The sequence below is a fragment of the Grampus griseus genome (assembly GCF_964374135.1).
Source record: "Grampus griseus genome assembly, chromosome: 10".
Classification (NCBI taxonomy): domain Eukaryota; kingdom Metazoa; phylum Chordata; class Mammalia; order Artiodactyla; family Delphinidae; genus Grampus; species Grampus griseus.
Window position 1 is genome coordinate 67,461,515 of NC_139004.1, and position 25,813 is coordinate 67,487,327.

General features: G+C 43.5%; 1 protein-coding gene across 1 annotated transcript in view; it reads left to right on the plus strand.

Moving 5' to 3' along the window:
• RAD54L2 (RAD54 like 2) overlaps nucleotides 1–25,813 on the plus strand; it is an 87,422-nt gene that overhangs the window by 51,022 nt on the left and 10,587 nt on the right. Inside the window, exons 3-17 of the mRNA XM_082664653.1 lie at nucleotides 1,941–1,997; nucleotides 11,639–11,840; nucleotides 12,793–12,932; nucleotides 13,402–13,518; nucleotides 13,842–14,068; nucleotides 14,862–15,044; nucleotides 15,181–15,314; nucleotides 16,910–17,106; nucleotides 18,177–18,519; nucleotides 19,204–19,381; nucleotides 20,573–20,815; nucleotides 21,038–21,156; nucleotides 22,457–22,575; nucleotides 24,389–24,488; nucleotides 25,234–25,439. Coding sequence (XP_082520779.1) covers nucleotides 1,941–1,997; nucleotides 11,639–11,840; nucleotides 12,793–12,932; nucleotides 13,402–13,518; nucleotides 13,842–14,068; nucleotides 14,862–15,044; nucleotides 15,181–15,314; nucleotides 16,910–17,106; nucleotides 18,177–18,519; nucleotides 19,204–19,381; nucleotides 20,573–20,815; nucleotides 21,038–21,156; nucleotides 22,457–22,575; nucleotides 24,389–24,488; nucleotides 25,234–25,439 — 2,565 coding nt within the window. The remainder of the gene's footprint in view (nucleotides 1–1,940; nucleotides 1,998–11,638; nucleotides 11,841–12,792; nucleotides 12,933–13,401; nucleotides 13,519–13,841; nucleotides 14,069–14,861; nucleotides 15,045–15,180; nucleotides 15,315–16,909; nucleotides 17,107–18,176; nucleotides 18,520–19,203; nucleotides 19,382–20,572; nucleotides 20,816–21,037; nucleotides 21,157–22,456; nucleotides 22,576–24,388; nucleotides 24,489–25,233; nucleotides 25,440–25,813) is intronic.

Genomic DNA, 25,813 nt, shown 5'->3' on the forward strand with positions numbered 1-25,813 from the left:
CATCACCCTAATCAAGATACAGAAAATATCCATTTTCCCAGAAAGTTCTCTCATGCCCGTTTGTAGTCAATTTTCCAGGCAACCACTGAACTGATTTCTGTCATTATAGGTTAGCTTTGCCTGTTCTAGCATTTTATATACATGGAATTATACAATACATATTCTTTTGTCTTTGGCCTCTTGCTCAGCATAATGTCTGTGAGATTCATATGTATTGTTGCATATGATCATAGTTTGTTCTTTTTTATTGCTGAGTAGTATTCCAATTGCATGAATATATTACCCCTTGTTTATACATTTATCTGTTGGTGGACATTTAATCTTATGAATGAACGTGCTCTGAACATTCCTGTAAAGTTGATTTTTTAAAAAAATTAGAGATATGTTTTTCATTTATTTTATTTTATTTTTATTTATTTTATTTTTTTGGCTGCATCAGGTCTTTGTTGCTGTGCACAGGCTTCTCTCTTGTTGTGGCATGCAGGCTTCTCTCTAGCTGTGATGTGCGGGCTCCAGGGCACGTGAGTTCTGTAGTTGTGGTGCACAGGGTCCAGAGCGCTCTCTCGTTGAGGCACGCAAGCTCAGTAGTTGTGGCATGTGGACTTAGTTGCCCCGCGGCATGTGGGATCTTAGTTCCCCAACCAGAGATCGAATCCGTGTCCCCTGCATTGGAAGGTGGATTCTTTACCGCTGGACCACCAGGGAAGTCCCTGTTTTCATTTCTTTTAGATAAAATATCAATAAGTGAATTACTGGGTCATATGGTAGGTGTATGTTTAACTTTATAAGAAACTGCCAAAATGTTTTCCAACATGACTGTACCTCTTCACACTCCTGTCAGTAGTACGTGAGAGTTCCAGGTGCCCCTCACCACAGTGAGACCAGCTACCATCCATCACCATACAAAATTGTTACAGTATGATTGACTATATTCCCTATACATGTACATTACATCCCCATGACTTATTTATTTTATAGCTGGAAGTTTGTACCTCTTAATCCCCTTCGCCTATTTCCTCTGTCTCCCCATACCCCCTCTGACAACCACCAGTTTGTTCTCTGTATCTATGAGTCTATTTCTGTTTCATTTTGTTTGTTCCTGTTTTGTTTTTTAGATTCCACATACAAGTGAAATATGGTATTTGTTTTTCTCTGACTTATTTCACTTATACCCGCCAGGTCGATCCATGTTGCAACAAATGGCAAGATTTCATTCTTTTTCATGGTTGCGCAGCATTCTCTGCCTCTGGAATCTTGTCCCTTCAACTCCTGGTTGTCTCAGCATCTCTTCAATGCCTTCAAAAGAGTTTTGTTGTTGTTTGTTTGTTTAAATTTGCTAACATATTCCTAGCTGTTCTTGGTGCCACCTTTGGTTTGCCTCACGCTATTCCGTCTTAGCTGGAAGCAGAAGCACCAAGCCAACATTAAAAAAAAAAAAAGTGTGTGTGTTTTTTTGAGATATAATTCACCACTTTAAAGTATACAATTCAGTGGGTTTTAGTATATTCACAAGGTTGTGCAACCATCTCCACTTTCTAATATCAGAACATCCTCACCACCCCAAAAAGAAACCCTGTTACCTGTAAACAGACACTCCTATTATCCTCTCCCTCAGCCCTTGGCAACCACTGTCCTACTTTCTGTCTGTATAGATGTACCTGTTCTGTGCATTTCTGTAAATGGAATCATACAATATGCTGCCTTTTGTGTCTAACTTTAACTTAGCATAACAACTAAGTCAACTCTGCGTGTGTGGTAAAATATATGTAACGTAAAATTTAGCATTTTAGCTATTTTTAAGTGTACAATACTGTGGCATTAAGTACATTCACATTGTTGTTGCAACCATCACCACTGTCTATCACCAAAATGTTTTCATCATCCCATTCTGAAACTCTGTACCCATTAAACAATTACTCCCCATTCCCTTCTCCCCCCAGCCCTTGCGAACCTTGAGAACCACGATTCTACATTCTGTCTCTATGATTTTAACTACTGTAAGTACCTCATATAAGTGGAGTCATATAGTATTTGTCTTTTTGTGACTGGCTTATTTCACTTAACATAATGTCCTGATTTATCCATGTGGTAGCATGTGTCAGAATTTCCTTCCTTTTGTAAGGAATAATATTCCATTGTATGTATATATCACATTTTGCTTGTCCTTTCCTCTGTCTGTGGGTACTTGGGCTGCTGTGAACGTGAATGTATAAATATTTCTTTGAGATCCTACTTTCAGTTCTTTTGAGTGTATATCTAGGAGTGGAATGGCTAGATCATATGGTAATTCTATGTTTAATTTTTTGAGGAATTGCCATACTGTTTTCCACAGCAGCTGTACCATTTTACATTCCCACCAACAGTGCATAAGGTTTCTAATTTCTCCACATCCTTGCTAACACTTGTGTTTTTAATAGTAGCTATCCTAATGGGTGTGAGATGGTATGTTATTGTAGTTTTGATTTACAGTTCACTAATGATTAGTGATGCCGAACATCTTGTCATGTGCTTTTTGGCCATTCGTATATCTTCTTTGGGGAAATGACTGTTCATATCCTTTGCCCATTTTTTAATCAGTTTTTTCTTTTGTTATTGAGTTTTAAGAGGTCTCTTTGTGTTCTGGGTATTAATCTCTTAATAAATATATAATTTGCAAATTCTATGTGTTGCCATTTCACTCTGTTCACAGTGTCTTTTTTTTTTTAATTTATTTAATTTTGGCTGCATTGGGTCTTCATGCTGCACAGGCTTTCTCTAGTTGCGGCGAGTGGGGGCTACTCTTTGTTGCGTGGCGCAGGCTTCTCATTGTGGTGGCTTCTTTTGTTGCAGAGCATGGGCTCTAGGTGCACGGGCTTCAGTAGATGTGGCCTGCAGGCTCTAGAGTGCAGGCTCAGTAGTTGTGGCACATGGGCTTAATTGCTCCATGGCATGTGGGATCTTCCTGGACCAGGGCTTGAACCTGGCAGGCGGATTCTTAACTACTGCACCACCAGGGAAGCCCTGTTCATAGTGTCTTTTGATGTGCAAAATTTTAAAGTTTTCATGAAGTGCAGTTTGTTTGTTTGTTTGTTTGTTTCTCTTTTATTGCCTATGCCTTTGGTGTCATATCTAAGAAATCATTGCCAAATCCAATGTCATGAAGTTTTCCCCCTATGTTTTTCTTCTAAGAGTTTCGTAGTTTTAGGCTTTACAGTTAGGTCTTTGATCCATTTTAGTTAATTTTTGTATATGGTAAGGGTCCAGTTTCATTTTTCTGCATGTGGATATCCAGCTTCCTGGTACCATTTGGCAAAGTAACTGCCCTTTTCCTATAGAATGGTATTGGCAGTTTTGTTGAAAATCATTTTGGCCATATATGTGAGAGTTTATTTCTGGGCTCTATTCTATTGCATTGATCTATATATCTCTATTTATGCCAGTATCACACTGTTTTGATTACTGTAGCTTTGTTGCAAGTTTTGAAATCAGGAATTGTGAGTCCTCCACCTTTGTTCGTTTTCAGGATTGTTTCTGCCTGTTTTTGTAAATAAAGTTTTACTGGAACAGAGCTGCACTCATTCACTCATTTGTTTACGTATGGTTGCTTTTGAGCTACAACAGCACAGTTAAGTAGTTGCAACAGAGACCTTATGGCCCACAAAATCTAAAGTATTTACTCTCTGACTCTTTATAGAAAAAGCTTGCCAATCCCTGAACATTAATACTCTTTGCTCATTTCCCCAGCTGTAGTGGATTATACCACAGATATGTAAATCAAAAGGAAAAATAATTCGTACAAGGGTGCTTATGCCAGTATAGATGTGAATGAAAAATAAAGTACAGCCCAAATGCCCAGCTGCAGGGGAATGACAAAATATTCTGTGGTATGCTGTTAGCTTGCATTAAAATGACATGTGGACTATATCAAAGAAATATTTATATATAAAACAAGTGATTAAAAGTAGAACACAAGGACTTCCCTGGTGGCGCAGTGGTTGAGAGTCCGCCTGCCAATGCAGGGAACACGGGTTCGTGCCCCGGTCTGGGAAGATCCCACATGCCGCGGAGCGGCTAGACCCGTGAGCCATGGCCGCTGAGCCTGTGCTTCCGGAGCGTGTGCTCCACAACGGGAGAGGCCACAACAGGGGAAAAAAAAAAAAGTAGAACACAAAATGATGTGTACCGCAAAAAAAAAAAAAAAAAAGTAGAACACAAAATGATGTGTATTTGTTGATTACCAGTATAAAATAAATGTATATTACCAAATGTGGAAAAGTTGAGACCTAAATAGTTTAGAGGTTAGTGCCTGTTACATTTTATTTTCCATTAAAACTTTAAAGTTAAAAAAACTGTAAATTTTTTATTCTGGAAAATCTCAAACATAATAAAAAAATAGACATAGTTTTGTTGTTTTGTTTTGGGTTTTTTTTGCGTTATGCAGGCCTCTCACTGTTTGTGGCCTGTCCCTTTGCAGAGCACAGGCTCTTTATCATACCTAATTTTTTAAAATCAATAATTCCTTATATCATAAAATATCCAGATAATCCCTGATTATCTTTAAAAAATATTTTTACTGTTAATTTATTAAAATCCCTACAAGGTCTACATTTAGTTGATTTGTCTTTTAAATCTCTTTAGCATATAAACTTTTTAAGTACAGCTAAGATATAACCTACCTCTTTTTTGTTTTCTTTTTCTCCTTGCAACTGATTTATAGAAGAAAAGGATTCACTTGTTCTGCAGTTGCACACATTTCTAGACTTTGCTGATTGTACCCCTATGGTCTTGTTTATCAAGTTTAACATAGTCCTTTGTTCCCTGTATTTTTGCAAACTGGGAATGAGATATCAAGGTGTGTTCAGGTTCAGGTTCAGTGTTTATTTTATTTTATTTTATTTTATTTTTTTATTTTTTGCTGTACACGGGCCTCTCACTGCTGTGGCCTCTCCCGTTGCGGAGCACAGGCTCCGGACGCGCAGGCTCAGCGGCCATGGCTCACGGGCCTAGCCGTTCCACGGCATGTGGAATCCTCCTGGACCGGGGCACAAACCCATGTCCCCTGCATCGGCAGGCGGACTCTCAACCACTGCGCCACCAGGGAAGCCCAGGTTGAGTGTTTTGACACACATACATCATAGGTTGTCGTGCACATATTCTACCACATCACGTCGGGAGGTACATGGTAAGACTTGGAATCCACTGATCTTTGTTTATATAGATGAGATTGAGGAGGAAGAAGAAATGGAATAGCTGGAGAAAGGGCCCTGGAAGTGTTTGTACCTTATACCCCTAATGAATGAAATGTAGGTTTTTTTTTTCAAAGCTACTCATTTGACTATCATATTTGTTGTGATGGTGTTCATAACTTGTTCCTGAGAAGCTTATGTAAGTGTTCATTGGTGTTTATATAACTCTGGTGATCACTGCTCACAGCTGGCTTGCATGAGGGAGAAAGTTCAGAGGTATCTGCCACCAGGTCTGATTCCATGATCCTGAACTTGGGTGGTAGTAGTCACTGACTTTTAAACCATGAAGACACTAATTTTCCTTTGTCAAAGCACATGTCTCTACCTCCTTGTTGAATCTTTAATCTTTTTTCCTCAGTGACTTTTGGTGGATTATACTCTAGAATTTTGGGGTGGGCTATTTTTTGAAAGTTAAATTAATTATTTCGGTTAGGTTGTAAATTCACATGGTTCAATATTCAGAAGGTACAAAAGAGCACAGTGAAAAGTTATATTTTGACTTAGGGAAATAGCAGTTGTATTATTAAGAATAGTTTAAGATGTAGTGTATATTATAATGTTATGTAGAAACCAGAAACTTCACCGTAAGCATTATGAAGCAGTAATGAAGCACTTGTAAAACACTGACTTACATGACAACAAATTTTAAATATTAGCACATCCATAAACTAAAGCCCCTTTAACAAGCAAATAGTAGTTGTTGAACACAGAAGCTAAGGATTCAAAGAATGCTAGGTGGTAAGGAGCTGATTTAGACCTGTATCCTGTATATAAAGGAAAGGGGAAACCTGTGTCTGAACTCAGTGTGCATGAGAATTGTATATACTGTTTGATCATTTAAAAATTACTACTGTGCTTGGCTACATTCAACCCATGCCAGACAGAAATTCACAGCCAAGCCTCACAAGTTGGAATGTCTGATAGTGAATTTGTGACATTCAAAGACTATCAGGTTTTGTTCTTCCTCCTCCCAGGAACAGCCCACTCTGCAAGGTAGAAACCAGAAGAAATAAATACAATAGTTGGCAACAAGTTCCCACTGCCCAACAGATCAAGTTCAAACCCTTTAGACCGACATTCAAGGCCTGCCGTCTATACTCTGACTCTGTTCTGCCTACTCTGTAGCCTTGCCTCCAGGTGTTCCTCCAAGTGGTTACTCAATAAATTTGCTTGTGAAATAGAAACAAAACAAAAGGCCTTAAGGCCAGGAGACCATCAAAGGTCATTATCTAACCAGGTCAAGGGACCCAGCAAAACACCAAGTTGAAGTGTGCCAACACAGCCCTGAGCCTGCTGTCTAGCCATCTATTCCTTTGGGAGGAAAAATTTGATGGCCTCCCAATTAGGAGGGAAGAATTCAGGGCTGTGAGTTAGGAGGAAGGTGACAATAGTACTATATGACAATGCTATGGAAGTATTAGCTCTTTGGAGGAGTGGGAGGCCTGAAGGAATGATAGTCTTTAAGGAAGACCAAGAGTTGCTGAGCTTTCCTCCTATAGGGCTTCAGATGGAAATGAGAGAGGACTGTTTAAGGAGGGAGGGTAGTGAATTTGGGAAGACAACTAGCCAGACTTGCAGTTCTACTTTGGAGCTTCTCTTTTAGTTCTCATGTTTGACTGGACACAGGAGCGATGGCACCTTGTCTCCTCAGCAGGTGGAACACGTCCATGAGCCAAGGCCACTTAACCACCCTGGACTCTGCTGTCTTTAGGAGGCCTTTTTATAAAATGCCTGCTGTGGACCTAGTGGTAATGGAGAGGGGATTGTTTTAACCTCTTGCTCCTGTTAATGATATTGCAGTGTCCCGTCATGAACATTCTTTGGTGCCTCCCTTGACCATTTCCCCTTTGCTGTTCAAAAGCAAAGGTTATCTACCTGAAATCTTTAGTGGTCTCTCCGTGTAAGAGTCAAGGAAGATGCTTCCAGTGCTGCTTCAGGGGAGTGAATCAACCTGGGCATTCACATGTGAGTGTGTGTGTGTGCATGCACACAGGTCCACACCCACCATCTCCCTCCACCCAGTTTTTACAATGGCCACATTAGCTTCCCCTCCCTACCCAAACACCAGGCAATGGGATATAGAATGCTAGGAATAAAAGGCCTTGGAATTAGTCTTCCCTGGAACAGGGATTGACTTCTGTGCCAGCATCCAAGAAACTTGGCCTGTACCTCTGGTCTGTACCTAAGTTATCCTTGGACAAGGGGCTCCTGGGAAGAGACAGGGAAGTGGTTGTTGGGTTGGAAGGCCACTCGTGCTGCTATTTTGCTTAGTTCATTTTAGCCAATATTGAACTGCATGTACTTTCCTAACCATTCCACCTTGTTTAGAGTATTCCTTTTGCTTATGCTCCTCTACCTGTCTAGAATGTTCTTTTTTTTCCTTCCTTTTCTAGCTGGTGCCTACCCATTCTGTTAGATTAAACCCAGTCTCACCTTTCCCGAGGAAGCGCCCCCATAACCAGTGATAGGCAAGACTAGATTGTGTCCTTTCCCCAAGTGTTATTGCTGTTAGGCATTCCACTGTATACGTATACACATGTTTCCCCACGTGGACCATTCCATTGTGCCTTGGCACAGGGCCTGATACATAGCAGATGCTCAAATGTATGTTAGGCTAAACTAAAAGCAGGGGATGGGAGAGGGAACAGTGTCTGGTTTGCGGCAGTCTCAAGTGGAAAGGTTTAGAATGTGGAGGGGTGTGTGCGTGTAAGAAACACTCATTTTGTAACAACAAAATGCTGTTTTCATATGTCATTTCTGCTTCTCCCTTTGCTTTCTTATTTCTGATCTTTGGTTAGGATATATAACTGAAGTTTGAGTTCTCCATACAAATAAATACTGCTACCTGGCATGGCTGACCAAGCTCCAGAGCTTTGTGTGCTGCCAGACTGTTGAATGTGGTTGTGGGAGTATGGAGTTTGGCAGACCAGGGTTTAAAGAATAATATTTTCCATGAGAGAGCTATTTACATCCTCATTTACACACGTAGGAACTATGGCTCAGAGAAGTTGAACCCATGAACATAGAGCTAGTAAGTGACAAAGCCAGGATTTAACACCAGGATTGCCTGACTACAAAGCTTATTCTCATAACTGTCTGCTCCTGTTTTCCTGCTTATTTCCTGTATACCCATAGGCAAATCTTTTTAACTTTTTAGGGCTTCAGTTTATCATATTTATTTATTTTTAAAATTTATTTATTTATTTTTGGCTGCTTTGGGTCTTCGTTGCTGTGCACAGGCTTTCTTTAGTTGCAGCGAGCGAGGCTACTCTTCGTTGTGGTACGTGGGCTTCTCATTGCGGTGGCTTCTCTTGTTGTGGAGCACGGCCTCTAGGCGCACGGGCTTCAGTAGTTGTGGCATGCGGGCTTCAGTAGTTGTGGTGCATGGGCTTAGTTGTTCCACGGCATGTGGGATCTTCCCGGACCAGGGCTCGAACCCGTGTCACCTGTATTGGCAGGCAGATTCTTAACCACTGAGCCACCAGGGAAGTCCCAGTTTATCATATTTAGAATGAAGGGAGCAAAACTTACTTTGTAGAGTTATTGTAGGAAAGAAAGAAGAAAAGAAACCAAACCCATTCTTTGTACCTGGAATAGTGGTAGTCATAGTAAAAGCAGCAGCTGTTTTATACAATGTTTACTGTGTGCCAGGCATTGTCTTAGCGCTTTATCTAGGCTATCTCATGTAATCATCACTACAACCCTCTGAGACTGAGGAATAACACTACAGTTGTTATTCCCTTTTTATAATTGAGGAACAGAAAGGTTATAATAAGGGGTAGAGTTGGTGTTCACACCCCAGCAGTCTGGCTTCAGTGTCTATACTGAACCCCTGTGCTCTGTTATCTCTTGCGAAACATTAGTTTCCAGCTCCGTGTTGTTCTAGAATCTGGCATTAATATGAAATAGACCATAGGGAACCCAGAATGGTAATAGGGCCAGGAGGGGCTACACCAAGCCATGGAAGGTGAGCAGTAACAGAATGTCTGGGACACTCATGATTCTCTGACTCAGCCACTGACTGGTGAGACGGCCCTTTGGTATTTTTTGGTGGTTGAGTGCATAGGATGATGACCCATGGTAAGTCTTTTTTTCAGCTTGGGGACATCAGCTTACTGGTTCACTCATTGAGGTCTGTGGCAGCCCTGGCCTCCCTTTACCAAAGTCTACAGGGTTGCATGTTTCTTCTTGAGTCCATACTGACATGTGTTTTTTGTTTTGTTTTGTTTTTTGCGGCACGCGGGCCTCTCACTGTTGTGGCCTCTCCCGTTGCGGAGCACAGCCTCCGGACGCGCAGGCTCAGCGGCCATGGCTCACGGGCCCAGCCGCTCTGCGGCATGTGGGATCCTCCTGGACCGGGGCACGAACCCGTGTCCCCTGCATCGGCAGGTGGACTCTCAACCACTGCGCCACCAGGGAAGCCCTGACATGTTTTTTTAAATGTTGAATATATAAATGAGGGAGAAGGGACAAATCTCCCTTACAGAAAAATTGCAGATAATAAATGTAGATGGAAAGAGGGAAATAGAAAACCACCATTAGAACACCACAGTAATAATTGCTCTAGGTAAGATCCACTGATGAATGTTATAATTAGTGGATGAAACTTTTAAGGATATTTGTGTTCTGAAAGCCTCAAATAATGCCCCCTCAAGCTTTTTTGTATGTGGTTTTAATATATGTCCAGAAATTCTTTGATGCCCCTCCCTCCAGGAAATGGAGCTTAATTCTCTTCCCCCTGAATGTGGGCCAGGCTTAGTGATTGGCCTCTTAAGAATAAAATATGGAAAGGGAAACATAGTAATTTTACAGTGGAGAAATCTGGCAGACACCACTTCAAGGTTAATGTCACCAGTAATAAGTCATGTTGATATCATGTACCCTGATAAGATGTGATGAGAAGAGCACTTCACCTCTGTGGTATTCTTTCCTAAAAGTCATAACCCCAATCTAATCATCAGACAAACCCAAATTGGGGGACAGTCTACAAAACACCTGACCAGTACTCTTCAAAAAAGTATCAAGGTTGGGAGTTCCCTGGTGGTCCAGTGGTTTGGACTTGGCGCTGTCACTGCCGGAGCCTGGGTTCAAACTTAGGGAACTAAGATTGCACAAGTCCCTTGGTAGGGACAAAAAAAAAAAAAAAATCAACGTCATGAAAGACAAGAATAGGCTGAGAAACTGCTGCAGTTTAGGGAAGACTAAAAAGACATGAAAGCTAAACACAATATAGTATCCTAGATAGGATTCTATAACAGAAAAAGACACTAGTGGAAAACTGGTAAATCCAAAAATAATACCAACAGAAAACAAAACTTCCTGAGTCCTTCCTGCCTGAGAGCCAAGTGGCATGGACTAGAGCACCTCAGTTTCAGCATTTCTGTTCTTATTCTGAATTCCTCGTACCTTTGGGAAAGACCTTTTTGTTGTGTAGTGCTTGTATCTGGGAGGCTGTGGCAGACTTGGGGACAGGTCTTTGTGATTGTCAAAGCCTGCCCATCCAGTGAACAGAATGCAGCTCAGCAAATGAGGAGAGGGATGTGCACATAGACCCCAGTTCTTGCTGGTGGTTGATACCACAAACGACATTCCCTCTGTCAGGAATTTCTTCCCCTTTTTCCCCTGTCCCCAAGGCAATAATACCATTAGACATTCTGTTCATCTTTTAAATTCTCACTTACATTTTACCTCCCATATAATTCCTTGTGTGATCATACCATGAAATAGTACCTTTCATAGCCCAATTATTCTTGGTTTAGCTAATTACCTTTGGCTGAAAAATGGTACCTTAAACTTTGAAGGTCTTTAGGTCAGTTTCCCTGCCCCTCTTGTATTTAGCACACCTTGCCTTATTATGTCTAGAAAACAAACTCCTTAAAGGGAAGGAATTTAGAAATATCCTTGAAGCATCTAGGACAGTGCTTGCCATGTTGTAATCCCTCATTAAATGGTTGGTAAATTGAATGAATCCTTTAATACACTGAAGGGAGGAGTGGTCTCCCTGTTGGCAGATGAGACTTGCTTAGAGTCATACAAATGAGTGTGAGCTGTATTGGGAACTCAGTTGTCCCTTTCTGAGTAGTCTGAGACCATGACACTTCCTCACTCTGATCATAGTGCTAAATTATATCAAGAGTGATGGCTATCATTTGTTGTGAGCCTACTCTGGGGGCCAGGCCTGGTTCTAAGCATGCACACTATTTAGTCCTCACAACAGGTCTGCAGTGTGGACATTACTATACTCATTTTATAGATAAGTCCATTGAGGTTCAGAGAGATGTAACTTGCTTTATTGGATCACCAGCTAATAAGTTGCTGAGTTGAGATTTGAACCCTGGTGTGTCTGGCATCAAAACCCACTCTTCCTCCAGTAAAGGTTGGTCCCTGGCACCTCTTTCCCTTTGTCTCTTCAGACCCATCCCTGGAAGACATGTGTGGCACTGAGTGTGCCCAGCTGGGGGAAGATGGGCAGCGGCCACCGCGGTGCACTTCAACTACCTCATCTCAGTCTGAGCCTTCAGAGCAGCTTAGGCGCCACCAAGGCAAGAGCCTTGCCTCCGAGGACCCCAAAAAGAAGAGAGCTCAGAAGCCCTCCCACATGAGGAGAAACATACGGTGAGCTATGCTCTGGGTAAGAGGGGAAGAGAGGGAATAGAAGTATTACCTTCATTTGAAGGCTGTCAGTAGCAAAAGGACTGGTTTGAGCAGGAGAGTCCGATTTCCCAAGGAGAAAAGTATAAGTTGTGTGCCCCAATTAATAGTGAAGATGCAGCTCAGGACCACTGGGTCTGGGTTGTCAGAGGATACAGGGCTGAAGTGGATGGCACTCGAGCACCCCTGGAGAGTGTCCCACTCTTTGGAGGCCCGGGAAGCAGCCATAGCATGCTCTGGTTGGACTCTGGTTTCTTCCTTTATTTTTTCCTTATGTCTCAAAATAAGAGGAGATAAAAGAAGTTGAGTTCTTATTTTCTTAGAACTCAACATCAGTTGGAAGACAACTGTCTGGTCCAAAGCAGGGCTTCTTCCTTGAGCTAAGAGATCAGCAGATGTGAACTTCCTTAACTATCCAAATCCCCAATAGTCCTTTCTTCTACCAATGACAATTTTGCTGTTGAAAGGAGATAAATATTTTTTTCCTCCTACCCTCATTTTTTTTTTAAACATAATGATGACTTGAAAATTTACTTTAAGTTTGGGAAATAAGGATGTAGAATCATCCATAATCCTACTTTCCCATATAACACCTCTGTTTTTTATACTGCTTTCCAGCTTTATGAATTACATATTACTCTATTTCACTCTTGATCTGTTATGTGCAGAGATGATTCAGCAGGGGCACCTGTCAGGAAGTTAAATAATATGAAAAACATATTAGCCCAGAACCACCTGAGCCTTGAAGTCCCATTTATTTTTTTACCTTGCCCATTTCATGGATGTAGTGGGACTGATATGGCTTCTCCCACCTCAGCTCTCTGAGCCCAGCAATGATGGTTTCCCTCTTTATCTTGACATTACATTGCCCAAATCTCAAGTGAACCCAAGTACTCTCTCTTATTTAAATGTTTAGCAAGCTGCTCCGGGAGGATCAGTTGGAGCCAGTTACCAAAGCAGCACAACAGGAAGAATTGGAAAGAAGAAAACGCCTGGAACAGCAGAGGAAGGATTACGCAGCCCCCATTCCCACCGTTCCCCTGGAGTTCCTTCCCGGTAAGCAGTGGAGGTGGCAGGAAAGGCCCCGCGCTGCAGGGAGAAGAGACCCTCAGTGCACACTGTGGTCAAGGACAGAGCTGGAATAAGATGGTGGCCTCTCAGGAATCCTTTCAATCCATTCAGTTTCTTAGAAGCACATGATCAGAAGGATCTCATTTGAAAAGTAAGATGGATAAAAATGTACCTCCTCAAATTGATGTTATTTAGATTTTCATCCATAACTTTGGATGTTAACATGCCAAGGGATTAGGACATTTTCTAGTGGTCAGGTGAATACTAGGAAGTAAGAGCCAGTAGAGAAAAGGGAATTTGGGAAGAAGACTGGGGTTTTTCAGATGCCCTCTACTTGTCTTCTCAGGGGATAGTTCCCCAGAGAGCAACAAAGGAGGAGGATGGCAAATCATTTGGGAAAATATGTTTGAGCTAAATGTGGTTTTGACATTCCCTTCCATCTTTTTTTCCCCAGAGGAAATTGTCTTAAGAGCAAGTGATGGACCCCAACTGCCTCCTCGGGTCTTGACCCAGGAAGTGATTTGTTTGGACAGTAGCAGTGGCAGTGAGGATGAAAAAAGCAGTCGAGATGGTAAGATTAAGCCAGAGGTGCCCCTCCTTCCTCCTGACCCAGTGTTTGCCCTGAGAGATTGGCTGTACCTTTGAATAGAAGATTGTTCAGTCCTTCCTCATTCAGTCTGGGGTCTGACTGTGACAAATTTCCCTGAGTCTCCTTGGTAAATATAAGTTTTCCCCTTGTCTTAACATGAAGCTAAAAGAGAGAAATAATAGAAACAAAAATTTTTACAAGTGATAACAAGTTCTAACTTTGTTTCCATGCTCTCCTGTTTTAACAACGAGCAGTAAATTATCTCTGCTTCCTGAGTTTTTGTTTTGTTTTGTTGGCTGCCTCAGAGGTGATTGAATTGAGCTCTGGAGAGGAGGACACTCTGCACATTGTGGACAGCAGTGAGTCTGTCAGTGAGGAGGATGAGGAAGAGGAGAAAGGAGGCACCCATGTGAATGACGTCTTAAACCAGCGCGATGCTCTGGGGCGGGTCCTTGTCAACTTGAACCACCCTCCGGAGGAGGAGAATGTCTTCCTGGCCCCGCAGTTGGCACGGGCAGTGAAACCGCATCAGGTACAGCAAATCTGGACTCTTCTCTTGGTCTCCTTTCAGCTTCCTTGCTGTGGACGTCACCCGCATCACAGCCTGTGAAGTACTTGTTTGGTACCATGAGCAGCTATTGGAAAGGCCTGATTCTTCCTCCTAGCAGTTGATGCTTCAGGATTCCTGATGAATGGGAAGGGACAAGCCTGAGAGATGCCCTATCATGTAGAAGGTGCTAATCTTTTGGCTGAATAATCTTGAGCCTCCTTCTGTGAGATCTGAAAGACTGATTGAGATACTCTCTGGAGAGCAGTGCTTTGATTAGGGAGTTGTGGCTCTGGAAGAGATGTGAGAACTCAGAAGTCTGAGGGACTTTCTGATAGGAAGGATCAGAGTAGTTTGTGTTGACCCAGAACCTGGAACCAGGACCAGTGAGTGAAAGCTCTGTGAAGGCAGAGGTTGACTCAACGTAAGAACTCTTAACAGTAAGAATAGCTCCTCGTGAAATGGGCTGCCTTGAGGTGAGCAGCCAAGGTCAGCCAGACCAAGCCTAAGTGAAGGACCCAGTCAGGAATTTGGTACTCAAGATTCTTGCCTCAGATGGGCCACTATACCAGGGGAATGCTTTTCTGTGTTTTCTCCGAGAAGAACGTCACCAGCCAATAAACTAGTCAGGGTTCAGGGAAACTTCTGCAGCCATCCACACCAGCTCTCTGGTATAATGTCTGCTCATTTACTTAATTCTGACTACTTCCAAAGTAAGTAAACTAGACCCCTGGTCTTTGCCAGCCAAAGATATTTGTTTGTGTTTGTTCCCTGTCAGATTGGTGGGATCCGGTTCCTGTATGATAACCTGGTTGAGTCCTTGGAGCGATTTAAGACCAGTAGTGGCTTTGGCTGTATCCTGGCCCACAGCATGGGACTGGGGAAAACTTTGCAAGTGATCTCCTTCATCGATGTCCTCTTCCGCCACACGCCAGCCAAAACCGTCCTTGCCATTGTGCCGGTAAGTGGGAAGGCACCACTTGGTCACCCCTCTGCAGAGCTCTGGAGTAATGCCTTACTGGGCACTAAAAAGCCTTATGAGCTCAGCTCTGAGCTTGTTCCCTAAAACTCTCTTTTTGGACTTGACTTTCTGATAGGTTAATACTCTTCAGAACTGGCTGGCAGAGTTCAACATGTGGCTCCCAGCTCCTGAAGCCCTTCCAGCTGACAACAAGCCTGAAGAAGTCCAGCCTCGGTTCTTTAAAGTTCACATCTTGAATGATGAGCACAAGTAGGTGGCCTGCCCTCTCCTCTCTGCCCCTTTCCTTTTATTTTTTTTATTATTATTTTAAAATTTTTATTTATTTTATTTATTTACTTTTGGCTGGCTTGGGTCTTCGTTGCTGTGCGCAGGCCTTCTCTAGTTGCGGTGAGCAAGGGCTACTCTTTGTTGCAGTGTGCGGGCTTCTCGTTGCGGTGGCTTCTCTTGTTGCAGAGTGCGGGCTTCAGTAGTTGCGGCACATGGGCTCAGTAGTTGTGGCTCACGGGCTCTAGAGCGCAGGCTCAGTAGTTGTGGTGCACGGGCTTAATTGCTCCATGGCATGTGGGACCTTCCCGGATCAGGGCTTGAATCTGTGTCCCCTGCATTGGCAGGCAGATTCTTAACCACTGCGCCACCAGGGAAGGTCCCCTCCTTTCCTTTTAGACTGCTTCCCAGGATCTGGATGTCAAGGCAGTCTATCTGGGTATGTGCCTGTCCTCCCAGATTCCTTTTGGTTTCTTGATGTATCCCCCTCTCTCTTCTTGCTACTCATTTTTTCTCTGCCTAGTTTTTCAGTAAAGTCAGAGTCATGTAGCCTGGAAAATTTCTTGTATTCTACTTGAAGATGTTTTTATATCCTGAAAAATCTGTGTACATGGTCACGTTTTCCCACGTGTATAGTAATAAAATTCAACATGATAAAATGAAACTTTCCATCTCCTAACTTTTCACCTCTTACATTTATCTTTTATTAGAAACCTAATCACCAGTCTCTTCTTTTAAGCACCAATCTATATTTGACCTTTAACAGTACAACTTCCAGGCTTTGAAAGGTGCAAACCTTTTTTGTTTCAGATTTAAAGAAAATTATTTATATTTCCATTCCGTAAATTCAACCTGGTTTCCAAAAATCTAAAGCTATTTCTTGATCCAAGCCAGCAATCCATGCTACCCTTTCCCCTCGTTGATATGGATAATTGAGAAGGTAGACTTTCTTTTCTGCAGAGACCACCTTTTGTGATGTTTGGTCACACACATCAAAATGAGGAGACTATGAGTGGCCCCACTGGTGGCTGATCACCTGCTCTTTCCTAGATTTCAGGACTGTCAGTCCACACAGCAGTCAATGAAATACAGCCAGGGCTCAATTGTTTAGGAGTAGAGGGACTGTGCTGAGTGGCATCCGGTCTCTGCTGTTCTTTTTCCTTTACTGTGCGTCCTTGGCTCTTTATTCACGAGGACCTGGGCAGGTGAAAGGCAGAATGTTGCCCTTGCTTTTACTACTTAGTATTCATTGTGGGAATAACTTGAAATTCTCCCTCAAGTGTAGAATTGTAGTCATGAATGTACATCCAGGGAGGTTGTCACTTTTGCTTGTCTTGCGCCATTGAATTTCTGTTTTTTGTTATTTAACCATCATCAGTGAACCAGTCCATCCTTAGTGCAATTAGTGTCTCTAGAATGGTGGGAAAGTCCTTGGGCAGCTGGCCAGCCCTGTGATGCTGCCACATGAAGTCTTTGGCAATAAGGACTTCTGAATGTACATGAACACAGCTTTGACTGTGAGGAATTTTTCCTGGGGAGCAGGGGAAGCAATAATACTTTCTTTCTGTTCACTCTTGCAGGACAATGGCAGCTCGTGCTAAAGTGATGGCTGATTGGGTGTCAGAGGGTGGGGTGCTGCTGATGGGGTACGAAATGTACAGACTCCTCACCCTGAAGAAATCCTTTGCCACAGGTAGACCGAAGAAAACCAAGAAACGTTCTCACCCGGTCATCATTGATCTGGATGAGGAAGATCGACAGCAGGAGTTTCGAAGAGGTGGGCAGCCTCTCTGGGAATACTCTAAAGGGTGATCCAGGGGAAAAGAAATAGTGTCTGCTCTAGCACCTAGTCAAATGGGAAGCATTATTGATGTGAGTTGTATTGACATGAACCAGAAATCCTGGTCCCCGAGGTAGGTGGGATGACCTGCACTGGCTCTCAGAAGGTATTGCTTTCTCTGCAGGCAGTGGAATTCTGGGTAGGCCAGGCCACAGGCTGGCATGGGGGAGACTCCCCTGTGTCTTTCATAGAATAGTTAGAAGAGTAACTGCTCCCTTCACCACTTCCCAGAGATGTTGTGAGATAGCATTAAGAAAATATAAAGTATTTAAATCGCTAATATACAGAGTAGTAATAATGTTGTTTGTGGATTTATAAAAGAAGAATTTATCCCAATTTTCTTGTTTTTTGGTGAAAGCCATTTTTCTCATAGTTCTAGTTCTGTTCCCTCTTCTATGGGGCCTTGGTCTATTTGGGGAAGAAAATTTTTTTTAAGGTTCAGAGGCTGTTTCATTTTATAGATCTCTTCATCTATGAGATTCTGTTTTTTGGGTTTGCTTCTGTGGCTGAATTTGCCATTTAGCGTTGACTGGCGAGTAACTCCAGGAAGACCTTGTCCTTTAGTTAGTTCCCACCAGCCAGCTCTCAGATGGCACCAAGACAATGGTGAGAGCCAGTGGAAGTGTCTGGATTATTCCCATCAAAATCATCCAGACTTATTTTTAATCCTAGGCTGGTACTCTGTAAAGTCATGCTGTCTGCTACCTAGTTGGTATAAGCCCTAGGAATGCAAGTCAGTTTTACTCTTAGCCTAAAGGGAAAAAAATTAAGGAAAGGAAAGAGGGAAAAGGGATATTTACTGCAAGAGTCAATAGGCCAGGTTAATGTGTCACACCAAATGCACAGGAGCTTGAATGGCTGGCTCCCTTTCACCAATGGGGGCTGACTCTTGCTTTCCTGCTTCCTTCATTTCTTCTGTCTCCTCCAGGGTGCACCCCTACTTCTCATATTGTTGACTAAGAGCAGACCCTCTCACCCTCTTACTCCGGATCCTCTTCCCTCCCTAGAGTTTGAGAAGGCCTTATGCCGCCCTGGCCCTGATGTGGTAATCTGTGACGAGGGACACCGCATCAAAAACTGCCAGGCCAGCACCTCACAGGCCCTGAAGAACATTCGCTCTCGCCGCCGGGTGGTGCTGACTGGATACCCCCTGCAGAACAACCTCATCGAGTACTGGTGCATGGTGGACTTTGTGCGCCCAGACTTCCTTGGCACCCGGCAGGAGTTCAGCAACATGTTTGAGCGCCCCATCCTGAATGGACAGTGTATTGACAGCACGCCTCAGGATGTCCGCCTCATGCGGTACCGGAGCCATGTCCTGCACAGCCTCCTGGAGGGCTTTGTGCAGAGGTGAGCCATCCTCAGGGCTCTGTTTTCTAAATCCTTGGAGAGCCCTGGTGGAATAGACATGACAAGACTTTCCTGAAGGGGAAAGGTGGTAACAGTGGGAGGGCCCCTTTCTAGTAGGGCAATAGTACAACTTTCCTTTTACTGAATAGCTTTTCCTGAATAGCTAGCAGACGGTGGATATCCAATATTTCAATCTCTGAGTCTGGTCCAGAAGTGCTTTTCTCAGAAGTTAATCTTTGAGGTTACTAGGGATATCTGCCTTACTTGCTGAGAGAAGCAGGAGACAGCTACCATTCTAATGACTTGAGTGAAAGAATAAAGTGGTGGTTCTCAGGGGTATGGCTTCACCAGTTTCAGCATCTTAGAAGATGTAGGTTAGGCCAGTCTGAAGCATCTCCTTGTTTTTCCTTGTTAAGATGGCATGTGTGGAGAAAGCTTAGAGAAGCAGCCCTAGATTAGGGTAAGAACCTGGAGTTCCCAGGTCACTCTGCCTCTTTGCTTTAGTTTTTATACTCAAAATAAGTTTCTTGATGGTTGCTGAGCCAATCCGCATTATGGTAAGGCTGTTGTGAATGTTGAGATCCTAAAGAAGGCGGTGTGGCAGAAATGCAGGGTTCTGTTTTTATCCTGCACTGACCCCTCCTGGGCACACTGCCTTGTCAATTCTGATCTGTACCTTTGTAGGAGAGGCCACACTGTGCTGAAGATTCATCTCCCTGCCAAGGAAGAAAATGTGATCCTGGTGCGACTCTCTAAGATCCAGCGAGATTTGTATACACAGTTCATGGACCGCTTCCGGGACTGTGGTAGCAGCGGCTGGCTGGGGCTGAACCCTCTCAAGGCTTTCTGTGTCTGCTGCAAGGTGTGTTGAGGCCTCAGGGAATACTAAGACACAGACTAAGGATGCTCACGGTCCCAAGGGAGTTGTTCCTGCTGGGAGTCCTTGATAAAGGAAGAAGTTCACTGAATTGAGGGCTCCAAGGCAAGACAGTTCCCGGGAGTGCCACTCATAGACTATAATGTAAATGGTGCCCCTTGCAAATGTGCAACTTGTTATACCAAACTTGAGAAGTCACTTCCTTTCTCACTGATTTTTTTCACCTGAGAAATGGAGTGATGGTGGAACATCGTGGGACAAAATTTTTGACTGCTAGCGTAATCAGGATTCAAGAAATACATAGCATAGACACATTATTAGGGATACCTTCCATTTGATTCTGTATTTAATCAGATGAAGATCTCTTTCATTCTGATAATGCTTAAGATGGTTTGGGGACAGCAAGGCCTAGGTGTCTTTAGCACTGAGCCTCGTGAACAGGTTGATGGACCCTGACTTGTCTTTGACCTGGCCAGATGCTCTCTGTTGCCTCACAAAGGATCTGTTTCTTTGACAGCTCTCAACCAACCTGTTGGATATTATTTCCAATTGAGCACTGCTTTAATAAGTCAGCTGAAGGTGTGTGTCTGGGGACAGATGGGTTTCAAAATATTTCTTTTGTACCCACAGTCCTAGACCAGGGCAAGCAAGCTAAAGCAGACATGGTCTTGAGGATGCTGCGGTGCATACATACCCTTCCCACGCCCCCCCTCTCTTTCCCCTGGAATTCTCAACTCCTGCCACGAATAGTCCCTGAAATGACTTACGGTTGATCATTTGTAAGTTAGATACATTTGTCCATAGGGAGAGATTGGTCTTGTTTCATAGTTTCATACAGTAGTTGGCTGTAGCCACATGGTGAAACAGGAATGTTCTTGTTGTTGCTTAAATAAGAATGCAAGACTTGTGACACAGCCTTTTTGGTTGTGTACCAATCATACTGGCATGCCTCCTGGTGTGAATTCTCCCATTCATGTATCATAGCAATCAGAGTTGGTTACTGAAAATGAATGTGCAGGCTCTTTGACCATGAGGGGGTTGGGGAGACATTAATTTTTGGTGTGACTATGTGCTGTGGGAGGTGTGTGTTTGAATAACTGCATGTTTCCAGACTCCCTGGGACACCCTTAGATTGTTCTCTGCCCTATGCTTCCTCCCCTTTAACTTGAACCTCAGATCTGGAATCACCCCGACGTGCTGTACGAAGCCCTTCAGAAGGAGAACCTGGCCAATGAGCAAGACTTAGACGTGGAAGAGCTTGGTTCATCAGCGACTAGTGCCCGCTGCCCTTCACAGGGAACAAAAGGCAAGAGTGAGGACAGCGCCTCAATGGGAGAGGCGACCAATAGCAAGTTCCTACAAGGGGTCGGCTTTAACCCTTTCCAGGAGCGAGGCAACAACATTGTCACATATGAATGGGTGAGTCAAGCAGATACTTTTGTGGCCATAAACCACTGCTGAGAAGGGATTGTGCAAAGCTTTCGTGGGGAGAGGGTGGGTCTTGCGCAGTGCACTGTACTGCTAGGGTCTGCAGGGAACTATTAAGGTTGTCCGTGAGCTGCTGCCTTTGAGGGAGAGAATTGTATTTCTAGTAATCTGGCCGTGGACCTGCTCCAAGCTGCCTCATTTCCTCTTCTATAGGCCAAGGACCTTTTGACTAATTACCAGACTGGTGTCTTAGAGAACTCTCCCAAGATGGTACTGCTTTTCCACCTGATTGAGGAAAGTGTGAAGCTTGGAGACAAGATCCTTGTGTTCAGGTAGGAAGAGAAAGTGCCGAGTGTGTGTCTTTGGTAAAGAGTGATACAACTCCTGCAGAGTGAGACCATCCGGGGTTGCACCAGCCCCCTTTTATCTCCATGCCTCTGCAACCAGTGCTTCTTGTGAGGACCTTCTTGCATTTCTTCTCTTTCTTAGAGTTTCTTTGTTTATCCAATGCAATTTCTCTGCAAAGAACAATTTGAAACCTTAGGCTAACATTGGAGATCACAGTCTAATCCTTCAAATTGTGACGCAGGCCAAATATGACCTGTGGCCTGTTTTTGTACAGCCTGAGAGCTAGTTTTTACATTTGAAAAGAGTTTTTTTTGTTTTTGTTTTTTTAAAGAAGCATATGCAGGGAATTCCTTGGTGGTCCAGTGGTTAGGACTCTTGCGATCCCACTGCGGGGCACACGGGTTCGATCCCTGGTCAGGGAACTAAGATCCTGTAAGCCACAGGGTGCGGCCAAAAAAAATAAAATAAAAAATTAAAATTAAAAAAAGAGAAGCATATGCAGCAGAGACTGTGTGTGGTCTGCAAAGCCGAAAAATATTTACTCTCTGGTCCTGTACAGAAAACGTTTGCTGACCCCTGGTCTAAACTGCGTCTGTGCCTCCCCAGCCTTTTTTTTTTTTTCTAAGCTTTGTATATAAGGCCAAGTAAATGATGTTTTTTGTTCCAAGTCACATTCTCAGTCTTGCCAGAGCTTTGAGTCCCATCAAGGCCTCACTCCTCAGGGAAACAGACGTAAAGTAGATTGCTTCTCCTTTGTTCCGACTAGATTATGCTCCAGTGAGAGCTAAGTGGCAGGAGCCTGGCTTGGGAGTCTCAGACTGAGGGTTCCCATATGTAAAATACTTTGAGAGGAAAGCGGTGATTGTAACTTAGGGAGAGCCTAGTGTTACACTGCTTTTATGGACTGGCTCTCTGGATAACTTGGAAGCAACTTAAATGATCTATCTCCTTAGTAAGATCCATAATATTGCCTGTGGCCTATAATTAGATCCAAGGCATATTCATGCAGTGTTGGTTTTTAATGCTGATGCTATTTGTTACTCTGCACTGAGCTAAATCTCAGAATTTTTCAATCGAGGAAGTAATAGGATAGAGAATTTTTTAGTAGGGTGGTGGTAATAATTGTGTGGATGACTCTACTCCCTTATGAGCTAGGGTGGTTCTTTGTGGGGAGTAGGATGTGGGAGCTCCCACTGTCAGAGGGGAGCCTGCTGAGGTGGGCCTATTGGGGAACAAGATTCCCTTAGGTCCAGGAGCCTTCTGAACCAAATGTGTCCCTTTCAGCCAGAGCCTTTCCACCTTGGCTTTAATCGAGGAGTTCCTAGGCAAACGAGAAGCGCCCTGTCTACCTGGTGCTGAGGGGCAAGGAGTACAGAAGTGGGTTCGAAACGTCAGCTACTTCCGTGAGTTCATTGCTGCTTTCTTCCTGGAGCCTTGGCAAGGTCTGCCTAAGAGTTTCCTTCCCCTCTCTCTCTTCCTTTCTTCTCCTACTACATTCACCATCACATGAACAAGAATATCTGTGATTGACTAAGGAGCAGAGAGACACTAAGAGCGAGCTGCTTTGTGTGAGGCACTGTCCTGGGCTGGGGAGCTTAAGCCAGATAGGGGGAGCGCAGAGATGTAGAAGACATATTCCTTGTCATCATCTGAGGTGCAGCAACTCAAGGACAGATTCAAAGTAGCACTGATTGATTGCCCTCATGGGGGTTCTAAGGAGGACAGAATCATCATGGTGAGGATGGTTGGAGAAGGCTTCCTGGAGGAGGTGGGACTTGCACTAGACTTGCAGAGATGGGGAGAATTTGAATATACAGAGCTGGTGTGGCCCAAAGATCATCTTAGGCAGAAGGAACAAAGTGAACACAGCCTAGATCATGTATTCAAATTGGGGGAGATGATGTCCCTAAGGGGGTGAAAATTGGTTCTTGAGGAGACAAAAAATCTTAACTTTTTAAGAGTATAAAGCACAAATATGTATATAATGAATAAACATATACAGTATATCTGTGGTGTTAAAATTTTATGGAGGGCATGGTGATTGGGAAAAAATGTGTAAAAAGCCTCCTTAGTGGGGTGGTAATGAAAAAAAAAGTTGAGAAATATTGACTTCAGAGACTTATTGACCAGATATTGACATTTGGGCCAGTTAACTCTTTGTTGTAGGGGGCTGTCCTTTGCATTGTAGGATGTTTAGCAGCATCTCTGTTCTCTACTCACTAGATGGCAGTAGCATCCACAGCGTTATAACAACCCAAACTGTCTCCAAACATTGCCAAATGTTCCCTCTGGGGTAGCAGGGTGGGGAAATCTTGTTGAGAAGCCCTGGCCTAAAGGAAAGATTTAGAGAAATGGAGGTTCAGGGGGTGGTGATGAGACTCCAGCACAGGAGCTAGCCTGGATCCTTGTGTTGACTATAGGCTTGCCCAGTGAGTCAGTGCTGAGCTTTTTTGTGCTTGGAAATTGTGGGAACTCAAGTTGAAAGGTAGATTGGGGTGTTGATTGAGGGAGCCTCTAATACCAGGCAATTAAACTAATGCTTCCTACATTGGTAGTGATTCAGTTCTCCATGTAGTATTTCATACCCTTAGCTTTGCCCTTTTCTCTGCTTTACTATAGGTGGCAAATGTCACCCCTCTCTTCCCTTATTCATGCTTCTTAACTGAAGCTTACCTTTTCTCTTTCTTTTGAGCTTCCCTCTTTTCACTCATATGTCCCATCCCACTGCTCCAGTTCTATTTTTTTTATGTCTCCTTCGAGCAACTTCTTAGCCTTAGGAGCTTGTTAACAATGTGGATTCCTGCGTGGGGGAGGAACATCATCCATATCAAAACACAAAACCCTTGGTCCTTTTGCAGTCACTAGGATTCACAGGACTGAGGCAGAGCAGTTACCTTAAGCCAGTGTTTGCCAGGCTTCCTTAACTAGGGTGATTCTTTTGCACTCTGAAGTCTAGGAACCTTGGCCTTAGAATTGACCCAAGATACTAAAGGGAAAAACACAGTTTATAGTCTTTGTTGCACATGTGAATCACTTGGGGGTATTTTAAAATTATAGATGCCTGGGTCTCATGGTAGATCCCCACGGAATGTCCAGGGTGTGGAAGCTGAGCACTGTAGTGTGTGTTTGTTTTGTTTTAAACACATTTGCCCATTGATTTTGCTGTATACCACTGCCCTCATCTGTCCATTTCTTGTGTATTTCCTTCTGTCCTAGGGCTAGATGGTAGCACCCCTGCCTTTGAGAGGGAGCGGCTCATTAATCAGTTCAATGATCCCAGCAACCTCACCACCTGGCTGTTCCTTCTCTCCACAAGGTGAGTGGATCCTGAGAGGGGAGGTCAGAGGACTGCATTCAGGGCATTTGACTGCATGGGCAGGTACCACAAAGGCTTGTCCAAGTTCTGTCAGAAGAAATCTCCTCAGGTTTGTGACTTGTTCTTGAGGTCAGAGAGGGGACCCCAGAAAGAAATTGTGTTAGAAGGGCAATTATGATAGTGTCATGAATTTCTTTGAGACCTTCATTCACAATGGTCATAATTATCTTTTCTCTCAGGACGGTTCTGAGGCTTAGATGATGTGATGAATGTGAAAGTGCTTTAATAAGTAGAAAGTGTAATATAACTGTAAAAGGCTGATGGCATTATTTGTCTCATGCCAAGCGACTTGCAGGCTGTGCTGCCTTCTGCCATCAGAATGCCCTCGATAGGGTGTGAACCAGTCATTCTCCTAAGCTGTTAGACTAAACACATCAGAAACATTGGTACGCAGACATTTCCCCTCAGCCAGTGACATCACTCTGGGGCCAAGATATGGGCCTTTACTCATCACAGAGGGATGGGAGGGTGGGTTTTCTTTCTGAGCTGGTAGGTACTTCCATGTTGGACTTTCAGGGCATACTTTTCAGTGCTTGAGGAATGCACTGTTCATTAGCAGAATCATTCAGTATATTCTGCTTAGGATAAAGAGGATAATATCGGGGTAGGAGTCACAGAGGGTAAAACCAATTTGAAACTATCTTTAAAACTAAAGGTTCTGTGATTATTGGCTTGTGTTTTAAAGGGCTGGGTGCTTGGGCGTGAATCTGATTGGTGCCAACCGAGTGGTGGTGTTTGATGCTTCCTGGAACCCTTGCCATGATGCTCAGGCAGTATGTCGGGTATACCGTTACGGCCAGAAAAAACCCTGTCACATCTATCGCCTTGTGGCTGATTTCACCCTCGAAAAGAAGATCTATGACCGTCAGATTTCCAAGCAGGGCATGTCAGGTGGGCCATCTTCCAGGCTCAGAAGAGGCACATTTATACAGGCTACCACTCTAATTGTATCAAGAGTGGGAGGGGAGGGGGGCAGGATGTGGAAACACAGGCTTTCAGTCATAGAAAGTTAGCAGTTCCTTCCATCTCATTCTGATTCAAATAATTGCTTAAGAGGGAATTTACCTCAGATTGTTGAAGATGGGTTTAATGATAAGAGCTGAGCTGGTTATGCAATTTTCTCTTAACATATTTCTGTTTCATGAGGGTCTCAGACCTGCTGTTTGACTTTCAGATATGGGGTGGCCTGAGATGGTTTAGATATTGGTAACAATTATGCCACCCACAACCTTTCTTCCAATATTTGTAGCTATGTTTTTGCAGTT